Genomic DNA, 18119 nt, shown 5'->3' with positions numbered 1-18119 from the left:
AGAAAATTAAAAGAGAAATATTAATAAAAATGATTACTCAGTGAGAATGAGGAGGTTCACTTTATTCTACACCTAGGCCCTTTATTAAGGCCTCATTTTTTTTATCAAGTTGTAGGTATTACATTAAATATTTTAATGCAATATCAAAAAAGAATATACTATGCATAAATGTGTAATGTGCCTTCCATATGATCATAGCTTTCATCAAATAAAAAAATCAACCTGGTATTACTAATAAAGTCTTGAAAGCCGGAAGCACTTAATGAATGAATCAACACATCATTTCTAAGCATGATGTACTACCTGAAAGAATACTTATACCAAGAGAAGATGAAACATTCCCATAACAATCACATACATCATCAAAAATTCTTAACTCTTATGTGCATCTACCTCTAATATCACAATTCACAAATTAATAGTGATGACAGATGAAAAGTAAAACCCAAATGAGCATTATCCAAAAAGATTATTTTGTCAAAACTTAATATAACCTGCAAGTGTTTATTCTTTATTCTATTCAAATATTTTATACAATACTTGATTCTAGTGCATACCTTAAAGGGAAAAGTTATTGGTATTACCTAAGTAAATGCTATAGTTTGAATTTATAAAACTCTCTTCTTGAATTACTACTACTAACATTAGAATTGTAAATATTTTCATTTTACACTAAATTCTAGATGTAGAACTGTCTGGTAACAACCATCTTTATGAGAAAATTGATTACCTCAGGTAGAATTTTCACAACAAAAAACTAAACCCCTTACGTGTTTAATGTAATTTTCTTTCTTTTTGAATTTTATTTAATTGACCACATAGTTTTAACATCATTATGGAAGATTTAAACTACTAGTCTAATTACAAAGCAAAGACACTCAAGATGAAAGAAAATTCTTAAATAGGGCATGATTTTGTTGCATGTTATTCTAAAGGAAAACTAAGAAAAGTTAGAAGTTGCACTATAAAAAAGAGAAATTACAAAAGATGTTCTGGGAGTTAGTTCTTTGTTACAGAGTTAATTTTAAGCAGAAAATTGAGTATGGCACTGAGATTCTTTGAGTTGTCTTTGACACTAATAAAACATGTGTCCCCAAATTAACTAGTAAATAGAAATAATTATGGACTTCAATTTTTCCTCTATAAACTCAGAGGCTTATAATATATAACCTCTAAGTTTCTTTTCTAGCTAAAAAATTATACTATATGAGTGCATGGATCTAAATATGTTAGAGTTAAATATAAGTTAATATGTAAACATAAATAAATACCATACCTTTGCATTGTCTTTCATCTTTGTTTTACCTTTGTTTTGTTCCCTGGCTTTACGAAGACCTTTCTGAGTAGGACCTTCTGGCATATTTTCCTTTTCACAACTGTGACCAACTACAAGATAATAAAATTTATTCTTAATTTTTGTAATGTTTATTTTTTAAGAAATATGATCATGACTAAGGTCTTATCGATACATATATTTTTAAAGTATTAAATATTAAGCCAATGGCAGTCAAACCAACCAAAATACTTTAAGCAGGGTCTCAAAATTTAGTTCCTAAAATTGCAGAGTGGCATTACTCTAAGGTTAATGAAATGAAATAGTGAGCCACAGAAGCCAATTTCCAATCATATTATACCCAAATTCCTATTATCATGTGGTTTGGTTATTTATAAATAAAGTGAGAAAAGACCAAAGCAAAGAATAATAAAATTTCCCAAGAAGAACTGTATAAAAAATAAGAGATTCTTTAAAAGAGAATATCATATTAATAAAATTTTATTATGTATGCTTCTTGATGTTGAGAGGAACAGACAAGAAAAAAACACAAGGTAATATTCAAACATAGTTGTAACACTGATTACACTGATTACCTTATCTTTCACATCTTACCCTATTCATATTTAAGTACACATAATTTATACCTGTATTTCTAAATGAAAAGTTGATTTCAAATAACTAATGTTATATTCATTAGCACACAAATAAAAGAAATAACTCAATGTTGTAAATCATAACACTAGCTGGTCACGTTGGTGCATGCCTCTAATCCCAGCAGTTTGGGAGGCTGAGGCAGAAGGATCACAAGTTCAAAGTCAGCCTCAACAACTTGGGCCCTAAGCAACTTAGTGAGACTGGTTCAAAATAAAAAATAAAAATGGGCTGGGTATGTTGCTCAGTGGTTAAGTGTCCTTGGGTTCAATATCCTTGGTGCCAAAAAAATCACAACACTAAAGTTGTAATAGAGAAAAGATGATGAGCACAAAAAAGCATGGATGATTTCAATGTCACTGCTCTTTTAATAAATCCTGAGGTTTAAAAGCAAGGGAACACATAGCTGGCATTTACTTTCTTCATGGATATAACTTTTCATATTAGTACCAGTTCTGGAGAAAGGAGTAGATCCTCAAAATAACCCCCTCAATAACAGAAATACAGTGTTCCAAAACCCAGCATTACATGACAGAATTAGAAAGTCTTGGGTATCCAGACTGTCTGTCTTCTTGCAATGGTGCTACAAATTATAGTTCCACGTATCTTGGAAGCCAGTGTCAGGGAAAGGCAGCAATTACAGCTTGCTGAGATAGAGAAAATTTTTCATTTCTAATTTTCTTTTATTATAATTTGAAGATGTCTTTGCCTCTTCAAAGACCAATGGTGTCAACTTGATAATAATTAAAAATATAATAATTAGCATTCATGCTTCATTGATCTTTTACTATGTAACAGTCACTGTTCTAAGCATTATGTCATGCATTTGTGTCAATAACCCTCTGCATGTCACTATCTTTTGTTCCCTTTATTCATGTGAAGGAAAATTCACATAGTAATAAACATATAGAAGAAAGGAGAAAGTATAGGAAGAAAACTCAGGACTCAAACAGATAATTGCATGAATATGAGCAAATGTCACGTAGTATGCAAGGCATTACTAAGAACCACTTCAAAAATGAAAATTAAAAAGCAAAAAAAAAACAAATATGACAAGGATAACACATAAAAGTGTAAAATCCAAAAGGGCTTAATTTATGAATATATGTTGTTATTCCACAAGCAAAATAAAACTACAAAAATTAATAATAAAATTTTATGAAAATATTTAACACTTCAAACAAAAACTTGAGAACAAATATTGCACAATGTACACTTGGCCAGCCGAGAGATAATGTTCTCTATTATTTCCCACTGTAGTAATAATAAACATGATCTCTACTTCCCATCAAATAAATATTATTTTATTTATACAAAGATTTATACAACAAATGAGAGGCTCAGACATTAAAGCTTGTGCCATATTCATGTTTGAGTGCATGTAACTCTAAATGCCACACAGTATTTCTTAATGTTTAGTGATACCCAAGCAAAGTTCATGCCTTCATCCAGCACCTTCATGCCTATCATTCTACAATTCTTAATCACAAGGCCTAAAGTACTGACTGGGGCCATGCAATTTTTATGTAGGTATAATTAATATTTTTATGAAAATATAATCAATATTTTAAGAAATATACAATTCCCAAGAGATAAAAAATGCCAAATAAATAAGCACAAAAATTTTATTTACTATATTCCAGTACTAAACTTCACCCAATCAATCATTCCTTCATTTATGTACACATTGAAACAATGTTCACTGCATCTGCTCAGATGCCTGGATAAATATCAGAAAGATGTGACAACCTTCACCTAACAAATATTCATTAAGTACCAACCTTTGTCAATCCCTAACTCCTTCACAGATCAAGCACAAATATAAAGAGAATTATTTAACTATAAAAATCTTTTGAAGAAATAATTCATAATTTAACCCAGAAGAATAAATAGAAAATATCTGAGAGATTAGGACACATATAAGGTAAAATGTGGAAAACAAGCACATATATAATTGGAATTCAGAAAAAGGCAAGAGTTAAAGGGGAAGATATTTGAAAAGATAGGATCTGTAAATTAGACTACATAGTCCACATAAAATTCTGAGAGCAACAAAACATTAAAGAGCAGCAGTTAATTGAACTATGTGAAATAAGGAGTTCTTTGCTTGGCTATATACAAAGTATAATAAGGAGTACTATGTTCTTGTAATTTAGGAGTCCTATATTATGAAGTATCAAGTACAAATTTCCAATTTCTAGTTATTCATTCTGAAATCATAATTTTATGTAAAAAATATGATATATTAAGATACAATTATATATATATATATAATATTCTGGTTTGGAAATAAGCATTATTACATTCAAATGCCAACCTATAGCAAACTAAAGTAAGATAACTAACACAAGCACAACAGTCAAAACCATCATATTTCATAAACTTTTTAAAAAATGCATAACTTGCAAAACTTCAGTTTTATCTCATATCATGTAATAATAAAGTGTTTTCTGGGTAGTTTCTTAGAACTATTTGATATATGTTCCCTAACAATAAAAGTAAACATGATCCACAATTGTCAGTTTAAATATCTAATCAATACTTTATTACTTTATAATTTCTCCTAGGAATTTTTTCTATTATTCTACTCACCATACAAGAGACAAATGCAGAACTCAAAACCCTTTTCATGTGAGAACATTAGGTACTAAAGTAATAATATTCTGTGTGGTACTAAATATGTGTGGTTTTTACAAAAATATATCATTGTCTAGTATTTCTATAATGAACATGACATTTTGATGGACCAAAAAAAGTACGTTTAAAATTCTTTGATAACTCTGCTCCAAATCAATCCAATTTTTGTCTTATTTCCAACATTTCATTTAAAACAATAATTTTCTTGTTGCTAAAGTTCAGAGAAAAAGACAATTACTGTCTTCTAACTTCAGAATGGACACATTTGATTTGAAGAATCTCTACTGCCATACAAAGTTATGCTCCGAATAAATAAATAGATGGAAAAATGAATAAATGAATGGGGAAAGTAATAAAGATGGGGGGGACAAGAAGAAGAAGAGAAGGAGAAGGAAGAGGAGGAGGAGGAGGAAGAAATAACTAAACTAAAATGAGCAAGTGAAAAGAGAAGAAATAAAATATGAAAATCTTGATAAATAAGTTCATAATGTATTTAATAATTGTAGGGCTGGAGGTATAGTTCAGTGGTAGAAAGCATCCCTAGCATGAGGTACTGTTTTCAATTCCTATCATCTCAAATAAAAAACATGGAAGATTGCAAGATTTATGAAGAACAACCATTAATCCAACATTTTTAAAAATTACATCCTCTTGTTAAGTAACATTCCAAGTTCAGGTAACTGGAGCATCAAGAGTCTGAGATCACCCAGTCAAATGCTGAGACCAAAAGTTTAGGAAAAGGTATGGCAACTATAATATCTAAAACTAGAGAGCATGTTTATAAAGAGCATAAAATTATTCAGTACAGATTTTAAGGAATTTATTTTGTTCAGATAATTGGATATGCAACTAAAAACCTATTTCTTCATGTTGAGTCATTCCTTCTAACTAAAACTCTGTTCATAATATCACAGATCAAAACATAATTGCAAACTTGATTGTCAAAGTAATTTATAAATTATCAGTCTAGAAAACCATGCAATGTGTTCTTTTATGAATTACATTAAATACCAGGAGCCAATATCATATAGGATCTATCTGAAAACCACCAGTATATTTTAATGGATATGTCAAGAATAAACATATAAAATTATAAACTATTAGAAAAGAATAAACAAATCATTAGGGATCAGTGATTATAACCATCAACCTAATATGCAAAGTTCTTCAATCTTAAAGCCTACTTATTTATATTCTCTTTTACAATTTTAGTGATTTTAGGAACTGAGTTCCCAAGATTTTTTGTTCTAGAAGGCAGTTCTGTTTTTGTTTGATTGCTGTGAAATTCTGGGCTTAACTTTGTCCTTTATTTGGGTAGATTTATGTAAAGTCCTAAGGTACCCAGGTCTTCTTATTTGGCAAAACTCAAACTCCAAACTCTGTCTCTCCTAAGAATCCTGCGTAAGCTTTGTTTCTGCTTTTATAGGGTGGCTATGGGATGCTGAATATTAATGTGTTGTAACAACATGTGCCAAAGTTCTCCCCAAGCAAGGATCCTTAGACTTGAAAGGTCTATCATCACTGCCCGGCCTACAGAATTTCTAGTCTCTTCTTAGTCCTACAGATTTTTATTCCTCTATTAAGTCTCAAGTATTCTTGTTATGTACATGTAGCCAACTAAAAGCTATACTTGCAGTTACGAGGCTACTCTCTTCTAGCTCCCTCTTCTCCAGTGCCCTTTCCTACAGATTCTAGTTGCTTCAAAGTTATGAACTGTTATCTGCCTTTTCAGATCATCAGGACTCTCGTTTTCTTTTTGACATCCATTTCCAAGAAGCTTGGCTTAGAAATTTCCTCAAGCATGAAGTCATGGTTGATGGTAGACCTTGTAAATTTTCCTTTTGTCATTCTGCTCTTCTGCAACTTGTGATGTCTATTTTTCAAATGCTAACAGTTGCCTCATCTACATAGCTTAATTTTAGAGTTATTTATGAAGACAAAGCAACTCTGGTACCAGGTACTCCATCATGATCACACCAGAAGTCCTTCCATGATGATTGACTCACATAGATCTCGAAAATAAATCTGTACATATGTCCATATTTCCTTAACTGTTTAATTAAAATTTTGCTTGTGAAATAATTATCTCCCCACTTACTCACTTTTAAATATCTCTAGAATGTTGATCTCTGATAAGATTGAGAAATTATCCAACCAATATTAAGCTAGAGATGATAAACATTTTACTTTTACCTTTAATTTCAGGAATATGAAAATTATTTCCCATATTTATGTTCTTCAGTGTTGACTGAAGTCCAGAAATCTAAAAAGAAAAAAAAAAAAGTCAAATATGTAGGATTATGTGCTCAGTGGCTTTTAAATGGTTAAGTAAAATAAAATGCTTTAAAAAGATTGCAAAATATCAAAAATATTAATCTCTCTTGAATTAACGCCTATAAAATTAAATATCAAGCATGAACTTTAACAAAAAGAAAATAATTTTTAGTTAATATTGAATTCCACAGGCAATTACTAATTATTATATAAGAATCTGAAACATTTATTTTACAACATTGTTTCCTGAATCAAGAATATTCATTACACACTTTGATAATAATTCAGCTCCCTACTTTGACAGAGATTTGTCCTCTGTTTGTATTTCTTCATGATAACTTATCTTTATATCTATAAACTGTGAGGTTAAGCATTATTTGAAAAGTAGAATATGAAGAGCCTGTTTTTACACCTAAACCTCTTAGTTCGTTTCCACCCACAGATACTCCCTGTTTTATTAAACATGTCTTATAATTAAGAACATTTGTTAGCTGGGTGGCATACCATTTGCCTGAACAATAGACTTAAATTTAAAATTCAGTCTTAAAAAGCTATCTCATCCTTCATCATATATGATTATGCAAACACAAAATACCATCTGTTTAATTATACACAGATACACATTTTTCTGCTATCACTGAAAAGCAATATTTCTTTATTAATAAAAAATAGCAGATAAATTATAACCAGTAGATTAGTGCTAATGAAATGCCTGCAATTAAAAAAAAGGTTAACATATTAATATCTATTCTGAGAGCTGGGATGGATTATAAATTTTAAAAATAAAATATTATTTAAATAGCATAGGATTTTCAGAATAGTAGCTAAAATAGCACTGAAAGTTCCTGTATGCCCACAGCCTATTTCCTCTGTTAATATGCATTAAGATCGTACATTTATCACAAGTAATGAACCAATAATATTAACATATTATTGTGTACTAGAGTTCATTTTTGCTTGGATTTTGTTTATTTTTCTATAATAACCTTTTTATGTTCTAGGATCCCATCCATAATACTACCTTACATTTACTCATTACATCTTCCTAGCCTCCTCTGCACCAGGGTTGTTCTTTAGACCTTCCCTGATTTTAATGTCCTTGAACATTTACAAGCACAAGTTAGGTAGTATACTACCCAATGGCCTTAAATTTGGGGCAGTCTGATGTTTACCCCATGGTTAAGCTATAGTTATGGGATCTGGCAAAGAAGACAACAGGGCTAAAATGCCAGTAGAAGTACAACATATCACAGGTATACACCACCAACATGACTCAAAACTGATGTTAACCTTGATCACACAGCTAAGGTAGTTCACCAGGTTTCACTACTCTAAAGTTACTTTTCCTCTTATATCCATGGTACTTTTGAAAGCAAGTCATGAAGTGCACTCAATATTCGTAGCTGAATTGCCCAGTTCCACCTCTTTGAGGGAAGAATTATCTACATACATTATGTGGTACTCTTTTTAATGGGAGATTTGTCTATTCTCCTCCCATTTATTTACTCAATAATTTATTTATACCATTATAGAATTGGAATAATTTTATGCTTTGAGTAATAATCCAAAGCTACATTATTTATCTTGTGGCTTAAACTGTGACAAGTTTCAATACTGGGAACATCTTAAGGTTCCTAAAAAAGAAGACTCTCACTCCATTTTCTTCCCCTCATGTCCCACATCAGGGCAAGCTATAAGAACACCTGGGTGTTATTTCCTTGGCACTGGTAGGAGATTCAAACTATGCAAGCCCTTCCGTCCACATGAGAATACTCACCCTGCCCTAAACCCCAACCATAATAAAAACCATAAGTGAAGCTCCTTTACCTGCTCTCACTCATACATTTCAGAAATGCTTAGGGGCATGTGCTGCTCTCTGAGACACCTCAATTATGAAAGTAATAAAACTTTTCACTTCCTTGCTATGTGGATGGCATTATTAGTCTTAACATCCAAATCAAATTTGAATGGAGATCTACCTAGCTCTATTTACCACAGTTCCTTTGTCTCCTGACATATTCCATTGTTTTCTTAAGGTTTTTTTCTTTCCTTTTTCTTTTCATTTTCCAAATATTTTTAATAAATTCATTCTGTGACCTAATGATACACTATAGATTTCAGTTTAAAGACCAATCTATGGCTGTACACCCAGGATTTACCTAATAAGTATGTTCCTACAGAAAAAAAATTGGTTGGTAATAAATTGTTCTTTGTATGAGAGGTATCTAGATAGGTTCAGTTTATTAAGTGGTATCCTTGGCTTGTTCTTCCAGGACACACAAGGAGAAATGGACAAAAATTATATTCTCTGCCCTAATCTGGAGAATGAACTAATTGATCCTAGGATCAGAATGGTGTAAAGAGAGATCTGACAGTCATTTTCGCCAATTAGCAACTTGAGTTTCGTAAATTACAAGTCTTCCACTTTTTTCTATACGTATCATTTGCTTACACAGCCTTTCCTTAACTAGCATACAGACATTAATGAATCTCCCACTAGTGCCAAGGAGATAGCCCTTAGGCACCATCAATCATTTGTACTCATTTTGGATTTTGAACAACATGTAGTGATATGAGGAATCACAAACAGTTCAGAACTTAACCTGAGAAGGTTGACTGCTATGGCCAATTTCCATTCACATCTATAAGACAATTCTAAAAGAGTACTGAATGTCCAGGGCCAGTAATATTCATACTGAAGTCTACAGTGGCAGCAATAGGATCTCCTATTTAAATCTGACTTTCTCAAATTGTAGTGAATCTACTATCCTGAACAGCAGATGTGGTTGAGAGGAATGCTATTTCTAAATCCAAACTGTTCCATTTTAGATATCAAGAAATAAGCTCTTTAGAATTTTTCCATTAGTAAGTATTTTCCAAATTAGGATTTTTTTTTTTTTTAGGATGAAGTGGAAGCCATTAAAAATTATCCTGTGAAAACAGGTGTAAGTGAGGACTGGCTGAAATAAATGAGGATGTAGGGTTGCCTGCAATGTAGAAGAAGACAGAAGAGTCATCCCCTCCAATAGAACCAAGAAGTATAAAGGGGGAGTCTATGCCTGAACAAGAGGTCAGACATGAGAATGCTGGTTTCCCTCTCAAGTTAAAAATACAAGTGGGACTACTAAGAACAAAGTACAAATAAAACCACATAGTTTAGGGGTACTCCAAATAAAGAGTACACTTGCTCCTTGTTTCTCAGGGAATGGTGTAGAGATAATGACAGTCACATAAAAAGTCCTTCATATTTTGCACTGTGCTAGAAAAATAGTGCTCTCTGGGTAGAGTGTGAAAATTGACTGAAAATGATGTGTAGATGTAGACAGACCTTAACTGCTTTCCAGATTGCTTATATCTGCATTATAGGAAAATCAGAAGACTGCATCTTCTGTGAGGTAAACAGAAATGTTAACATTTGAAACACTGGACCAGAAAAAAAGGACTAGAGTCAGGACAATGAGATTACAGATGTTAAGAAGTTCACAGATGTTGTCACAGAGACCATGCATTTAACAAGGGTTTACACTCAAACCACTGACAACCATGCACCTCAACACCAGGAATATGATCAAATAGTCCCATTACATTGGAAAGTAAAGATAAAGAATTGCATGTATAGTCCATGCCATAATGATTCACAGGTGCCCTTTTATAACAGGGAGAATGAGAAGAGGATGCCATCTGAAGGAAGACAATTAGCACTGATAATTATCTCTAAGCCACCCAACCAGTTACTATACTATGTACACACCTGGTGTTAAACCCAAAGAGGCTGTTTTAACCCAGAAAGATCTAGACAGTCTTCAGCAGGCAAGTTATCTATTCCTTTGCCTTCAGCAGGAGTAGAGAGTTCAAGGACAAAATAGAAACAGTTGCAGCTAACAAAATTACAGTTCTTTGTACATCTAAACAGCAATATAATAAAATTCAACCTAGACTCACAGGGTGAGTCTAACTTTTTAAACATGTTTTCACTTTAGGCATATATCAATCATAAGGCAAATAATTTATCCCTGGTTAATATGTGAGAGAAAAAAAAACTATACGTAAATGACCTGAAGGTTCTCACTTTACCACACAATGGAGATTCAAACTCGTTACTCCTAATCCTTAACTCTTTTTACTAAACTAGTGAGGAATGATCTAAAACCCAGAAATTGTTATACGCTCTCAATATGGTGTTCAATCTAACTTCAGGAATCACGCTCATTTTAGAGACAGGGAAATCAGGACATTTCCACAGAAGAAATAACCCTAAAACCAGAGCAGATAAATGGCAGATTCAATGCTGGACAGGATACAGAAGTAGAAATAAACAACCTGATGGTGGTGTAGGTACTTGCCACAGGTTAGATGAAAAGGAGCAAGGAGATTAAACTCTGAGGGTTTAAATATAATGCCATAAAATTTAAATAATTATAAAACTCACTGAAATCAATGTTACTTATCATGCAATCTAAACATTCAAAGACAAAATTAAAGCAGAAAGGCACTGAAACAAATGATGTTTTACATTTTAGTAACTAAAGATTCCATTTAAAAGGCAAAATAAACTTGATTAAAACATCTCCTTATAATAAAATTATTAGAGGAATTGTATTACTATCATACAAGCTTTTAAAATTTCTGAGTCTGGGTGAAAACAAAAATTCCAGATAATAAAAAAAAAAAAGGTTAAGCACAGTTGCAGTTTTACATTCTGTAGAAAACTTTACATACATATATAAATAGAAATATGTGGTTTATAAATATTTTGTTTTCTTTTGCTATGCCAAATGTTTCTCACCACTTCCCTAGGCCTAAGCCTGCATAAAAACTCTGCAGGAAGAATAATAAAGGATATCATTCATCAGGCAAAAATGACAACAAATTAAATCAGGAATTAGGAGTGTCAAATATTCATCTGGGGGGAAATTTCAGGAATTTTTTAATTTGTTTTCATATATGTTTCACATCAAATTTGACGGATCTTTGTGACTATATGTTATATATAAGAAATCTAAGCCCTAAGTGTTCACGTCACTTGCCTGAGATCAATGTTTATAGTTGTCAAAGGTGGCATTTAAACCCATTGGTCTAGCCACAATGGCTAAGTACTTTCTTCTAACTTTACTTAACAATCTACTACAGACCTGTTGTAATTAAGCAATATTTAATTTAGTAATAATCATTATAGGTTTTAAAATGGATAGGATACTTTTTAATATTTCCAAATTAATTTTTACATAAAAATTGGAGAAATTTTTAAATTTATCTCAGAAACAAAAGCAGTATTTCTACTTGTGTTAAAAAAATGATTAAAATAATGATTAAAACCTTTTTCAAAGTAGCTTCAATTGTCTGTTTACCTGCCCAATAGCTCTGTCTCTTTCCAAGGAGGTCAGCATTTTCTCCTTCAGTAAAGCATGGTGCTTCTCATGTAACACCCTTATAGTTGGTTCATAGGATGCATAGTGTAATTTCAACCTATAAAAAATAAAAGGCCAGTTGCATCTTAAAGGGTAAAAAGTTAAATCAATGATTCCCATTTAACATCTGAACCTGTTTTTCTTTTATTTTTTGAAGGAGGAATAAAAATGACTAACCAAATAAAGGTTAACACAGTAGAGCCAATAAGCACAGAAAATATTATTTAGCATGCCATTTCAATGCAACCTAGGAGTGAGGAGTAAGGTATGGTGGGTGGATCACATTTGCCTTGACTAGTCAGTTTTCTATTTCCTCTTAGCACCTTTTGCTATATTCAAGTATATACTCATGCAATTCTTTGCTGCAATTCTTTGGAATTTAAGAAACTGCAGTTCCTTTAATCAATTCAGAAACAATTTTCACAAAACTAGAGCCACAAAAATGGATGATTAAACAGAAAGTGTCATTCACACCAAAATAAAGAATAGTATTGAAAGGAAAGATATTAAATATAAAAGTATTTTGATATTTCATGTAATACCACTGACCTCCTGATAAAGAAAACATTAAAATCTGTTTTACTTGAAAACAACTTCAAAATATTTTTATTTGTAATTGAAGTATACTTTACATGAAGTAAAATGTACAGATCTTAATTGTTATAGTCTGAAGAGTTTTGAGATCTACTCATGTAGGCCACATCTGTAATATCCCAGAAAATTCTGGACTTTATATATTTGGTATCATAGAATATGTTCTCTTTGGAAATGCTTCTTTCACTCAGCATAATGTCTTTTAGATTATTTCTTGTTTTCTTATATATCAGTACCTATACTTCATTCCTTTTTATTGTGAGAAGTACTCCCTTGTATTATATTCCATAATGTGTTTCTCCAATATTCTGATACTGAAAATCTGAGGTTAGGCTATTATAAATAATGCTGCTATGAACATTTTTATACAAGACATGCCAGATGCTTTTGATCACAGATCTTCATTTCTTTTAAATAAATACCTAAAATTAAATAATTATTAAGACAAATACCTAGGAGTTGAATTGCTGTGCTGTAATTTGTATTTCCAATAGGAATATGTGACAGTCAGTCCTGGCTACTCTTTGCCAACAATTTGGTAATAATCAGTCCATCTGGGGTTTATCAATTTTACTATACTTTCAAATAACCAATATTTTACTTTGTTGGTTTTTTCTTAGTTTTTCCATTTGTTACTTTATTAATTTTAGCCATTATTTTTTACTTCATTTCTTTTTTTCTATGTAATTTGCTTTTTTGTAAAAGCTTTAAGACATAAAAAGATTATATAATTAATTATAAATCTTTCTTTTTATGCTTCAAGAATGAATTAGTTTACTATGATTGCAGGATACAAGATAAATATACAATAAAATTGCATTTAAGTTAGGCACAAACAATTAGATGTTGAAATAAAATAAAATAGCAAACATAATAGCAAATAATGTAGCTGATAAACCTTTTTAATACAAGCATTTAAAGGTATCAGTTTTAAGCTATTTAGCTATATCTACAAATTTTGAACTATTGCATTTTTGATCATTTAGTTCACAACATTTTCCAATTTCCTTATTTGACTCATTGGTTATTTGAAGTTCAAATTATTTTCTAATTTCCTTCCTGGATTCATGGATTTCTTGGCATTTATTAATTAATTTCCAAATATTTGGGAAACTTCCAGATATCATTTTGTTGTTAGTTTCTAATTTAATTTGTTTTTTGTCAGAAAATATTCTTTGCATGATTCAATCCTTTGAAATTTAAAGAAACTTCATTTATAGCTCAATATATGATATATTTTGGTAAACAGTCCATGTACACCTTAAAAGTTCAAAAACAGAATTCAAGAAATGTTAATTATGTTTAATTGATTGATGGTTCTAGTCTATAAACTTAGAGAATTTGTCTACATTTTCTAATAATTATTAAGAGTATTAAGATCTCCAATTATAAATGTAGAACTATTTTTTCTTACAATTGTATCAGATTTTGCTCCATGTATTTTGAAGCTCCTATATTAGAGTCATGAATATTTAATATGTCTTCCCAATGAATGGACCCACTTAATCTAAAATATCCCCATTTCTTCCCTAATTCTCAGGATTCCCTGAGTATGTTGGCTCTCTAGACCCTTTTCCTTCATGGAAGTGTCCCCACCCCTTACTCCACTTTCCTGGAACAACTGAATGCTTCAGTTGCAGTGCAAGATGATACAGAGGCCTCTTCCCCACAGTTAACAGATACACCCCTGGAAGTACCCCTACCTTCCCTCCTGAATGCCAAGCTAATGGTGTGATAAAGGAAGATAGAGACTACACATCTAAAATGCTACAGAATTAGTCAGCATACACTGATAGGAACCAGAATACTTAGATTGGATTTTGGAGGTACTTGATAAAAACAGTTAGAATATAAGATTAGACAAACAATAATTAATTTACCTTGAAGCATTTCCTTTAGAAAACTGACAACACCACAGAAAGAACTCCAGTGGATGAGATTAATTAACTGCTAGAAAAGACCTTAGAAACTTCAAGAAGTGGTTGCCAAAACTCATCAAAGTAAAATGCCTGAGTGGACTCCGTTAGCACTCCAGATATTTTCAGCTGTTAAAACTGCCTTGGTTCTTCTGCAAACTTGTCTATGGCTATTTACTTGAGTGATTATACCCACAGGAGATATTTTAAGAAGTTTCTGTTGAAATCCAGAAACGTAAAATGAACATTATAATCCCTCTATTTGAATGGGAGTCTACAGAGACCAGAGAAAAAGTGGAGTCCTGGTTAAAGGCTGACTCACAGTTACCTTATTTAATCCAAATACCAAAGCAGTGGTCAATTTTAATGTTCCTGAGTGAATAATTTGAACTAATATTCTTGACAATTGGAGTAAGCTAGCAGTAGAACTGGAAAGGCCAACTCCTCTTCTATGATTCCAAATATAAACATGGTAGACAACTTGATAATGTCCCATAGATTATTTTTTCAATGTCTTCTTTCTGAAGCTCTGACAATTTCTATTTAGCTTTTTCTCCTTATGCTTCAGTTTCATTATTTCCTATTTTCCTATCTTCATGTTCACTCATCATTTTGTTGACAATGTCCAATCTGTCAAATTGTTAATTAATTGTTCATAGTTAGTATTATTACACTCCTCAGTTCTAGAATTTCCACTTGGTTCTTCATTTATAGTTTTATTTCACAGCTGAAATTTCCCATCTGTTTACACATTATATTCATTTTCTTTAAAACCCAAAGCATGTCATAAGAGCTGTTTTGAAGTCCTTGTCTGATACTTTTATTATTTATGTCCTCTCTGGTTCTGTTACTAATTCCTCCTGTTTAGAGTAACATGATTTTCTGCTTCTATATTTCTGAACAGATGTAAATTGGAATGTACATATATATTTATCTATTTATTTACTCTATACTGCACATATACATACTTGTTTGAATTTTGTCATCTTTTAAATAGTTTTTCTGGTAGACAGTTAATTTGCATATACATCAGCTTCAGCCTTTTGGGACTTCCTTTCAAGATTTTCTTAGGGCAAGTATAAAATATGGCCCTTTCTAGGACTGGTGTAATCCTATTCCTATGGCATGGCTTATTACAGGTCTTATTGAATGTTCGAAATATTCATTAAGGATCTGTTATAACTGGTCAGAACTCCTTCATCTACTGCATCTTCCAGCACTACACAGCCTCTGAAATCCTTACTTTGTTCACAGCTTTCCTGGAGCTGCTATTTGCCTGGTTTCAGATTCTTTCGACCTGCATTTCTACAAGTTAGTGTTTGGGCCAAAAACTAAGGAGAGCCAAAACAGATATTTCCTAAGTTCCTTTTCATGCACACCTTTCCATTTGTGTATACTGTTCTGCAAATTCCAGCTCCCTCTGCCATCCTGAACTATGATCTCTGCTTCCTCCGCTCAGTAATAATCACTGTGTTCTGCTTGTGTTATGTCTTCTCACACTATGGTCTACAAAATACCTTCAGGAAGAAACTGGGATGATCACACTGCTCAGTTCATATGTTTTCCTTTTCTTAGCACAAGTACTGTTTTGCTGATTTTCTAATATCTTAAAAACAACTGAATCCTATATTTTGTCTAGTTTTATACTCCAGGACCAGATGGAGCATTAGTTCTATACTAATTATTCTGATATGACCCAATGTAAGAAGTTCCCCAAAATAATTTTATTTTTTCTATTCAAATATTAAAATGGTAGCCTTCATTTTGTTCAATATATATTTTCATTAAATTATTTACAAAACTCATTGCTTTTCAAATCATACTCTGTGATACTAATACAACTTAAATACTGAAGTAGTTATATTATCTACACATTTAATGTGTGCTAAATCAATAATACTCATAAAAGAGAGCAACAAAAATAAAATTTTATATAGTACATATAATTCCATTCTCCATTTGTCTTTATGGCACATATGTGCTTTGTTAAACACTATATACATATACAGATATAGTGTATATCAACCGTATATATTGACATATATATACTGTATATATATCAACAGTATATATTGATAAACACATATTCGGGTACAAAATTATACACAAAAAAAACACATGTGTGCTATAATTTATGAGCAGTGAAACAATATTTGGGGGGAAATACTGAAGACAAAATCTTCCCTTATTTAACTCTGGCATTGTTTTTGCCTACATATAAGTTGTCCCCGCAAAGTTCACAAGTGAGACAATGTAAGAATATTCAGAGGTGAAATGATTAGGTTATGAGAGGTTTAACCGAATCAATGGATTAATTCACTGACATGGATTAACGTGGCAGCAACAATTGGCAAATAGGGTGTGACCAGAAGTAGGTCACTGGAGTGTGCCTTTGGGGTTTTTATTTAGTGCCTGGTGAGCAGAGTTCTCTCTGATTCCTGATTGTCATGTTCTGTGTTGCTTTCCTCCACCACACCCTTCTGCCATGATCTTCTGATTCTCCTCAGGACCAGAGCCATAGAATTGGTCAACCACAGACTAAACCTCTAAAACCTGGGCCAAAGTAACTTATCCTACTCTAAGTTGTTCTTGCCAGGTCTTTTAATCATGGCAATGCAAAGGCTGACTCAAACAGGCATCGAACTCATTCATGAAAGTTGGCTTGACTAACCTCTGTTTCAAAGAATTAGCAGCACAAAACACTGCTGTCATACAACATGTTTGGGGGTTTTTTGATGTTAGGCTTTGAGTTCTTTGTATATTCTGGAAATAAATGCCTTATCTGGTGTGTGGATAGCAAAGATTTTCTCAGTTCTGTAGGCTCTCTCCTCACACTCTTAATTATTTCCTTTGCTGTGAAGATTTTTAGTTTGATACCATCCCATTTACTGATTTTTTATCTTACTTCTTAAACTTTAGGAGCCTTGTTGAAGAAATCAGTTCTTATTCAACATGTTGGAGTGCTGGGCCTATATTTTTCTTATAGTAGATGCAGAGTTTCTGGTCTAATGCCTAGGTCTTTGATCCATTTTGAGTTTTGCACAGGTTGAGAGATAGGGGTTAAATTTCATTCTGTTACATATGGATTTCCAGTTTTCTCAGCCCTTTTTGTTGAAAAGGCTATCTTTTTCCAGTGTATGTTTTGGCACCTTTGTCTAATATGAGATAACTGTACTTATGTGGGTTTATCTCTGTGTCTTCTATTCTGTTACATTAGTCTTTAGGTTTATTTTGGTTCTAATACCATGCTGTTTTTGTTTTTGTTTTTGTTTTTACTATGACTCTGTAGTATTATCTAAGGATCTAAGGTCTGGTATTACCTCACTCCAGTCAGAATGGCAATTATCAAGAATACAAGCACCA

General features: G+C 32.1%; 1 protein-coding gene across 6 annotated transcripts in view; it reads right to left on the bottom strand.

Moving 5' to 3' along the window:
* Positions 1–18119, bottom strand: part of SPAG16 (sperm associated antigen 16) — a 1132889-nt gene that overhangs the window by 1068355 nt on the left and 46415 nt on the right. For 5 of the 6 annotated variants that reach the window (XM_079132512.1, XM_079132513.1, XM_079132514.1 and 2 more), the window contains 3 exons: positions 12187–12304; positions 6758–6827; positions 1277–1386 (listed from right to left, as the gene is read on the bottom strand). In XM_079132512.1, coding sequence (XP_078988638.1) covers positions 1277–1386; positions 6758–6827; positions 12187–12304 — 298 coding nt within the window. Of the gene's footprint in view, positions 1–1276; positions 1387–6757; positions 6828–10589; positions 10671–12186; positions 12305–18119 lie in introns of those variants that run through there. The other variant, XM_079132517.1, reaches the window with a different exon arrangement.

Source organism: Sciurus vulgaris (genome assembly GCF_902686455.1).
Source record: "Sciurus vulgaris genome assembly, chromosome: 3".
NCBI classification, from domain to species: domain Eukaryota; kingdom Metazoa; phylum Chordata; class Mammalia; order Rodentia; family Sciuridae; genus Sciurus; species Sciurus vulgaris.
The sequence above is the reverse complement of the archived record's forward strand: the minus strand, read 5'-3'. Positions and strand labels throughout refer to the sequence as shown.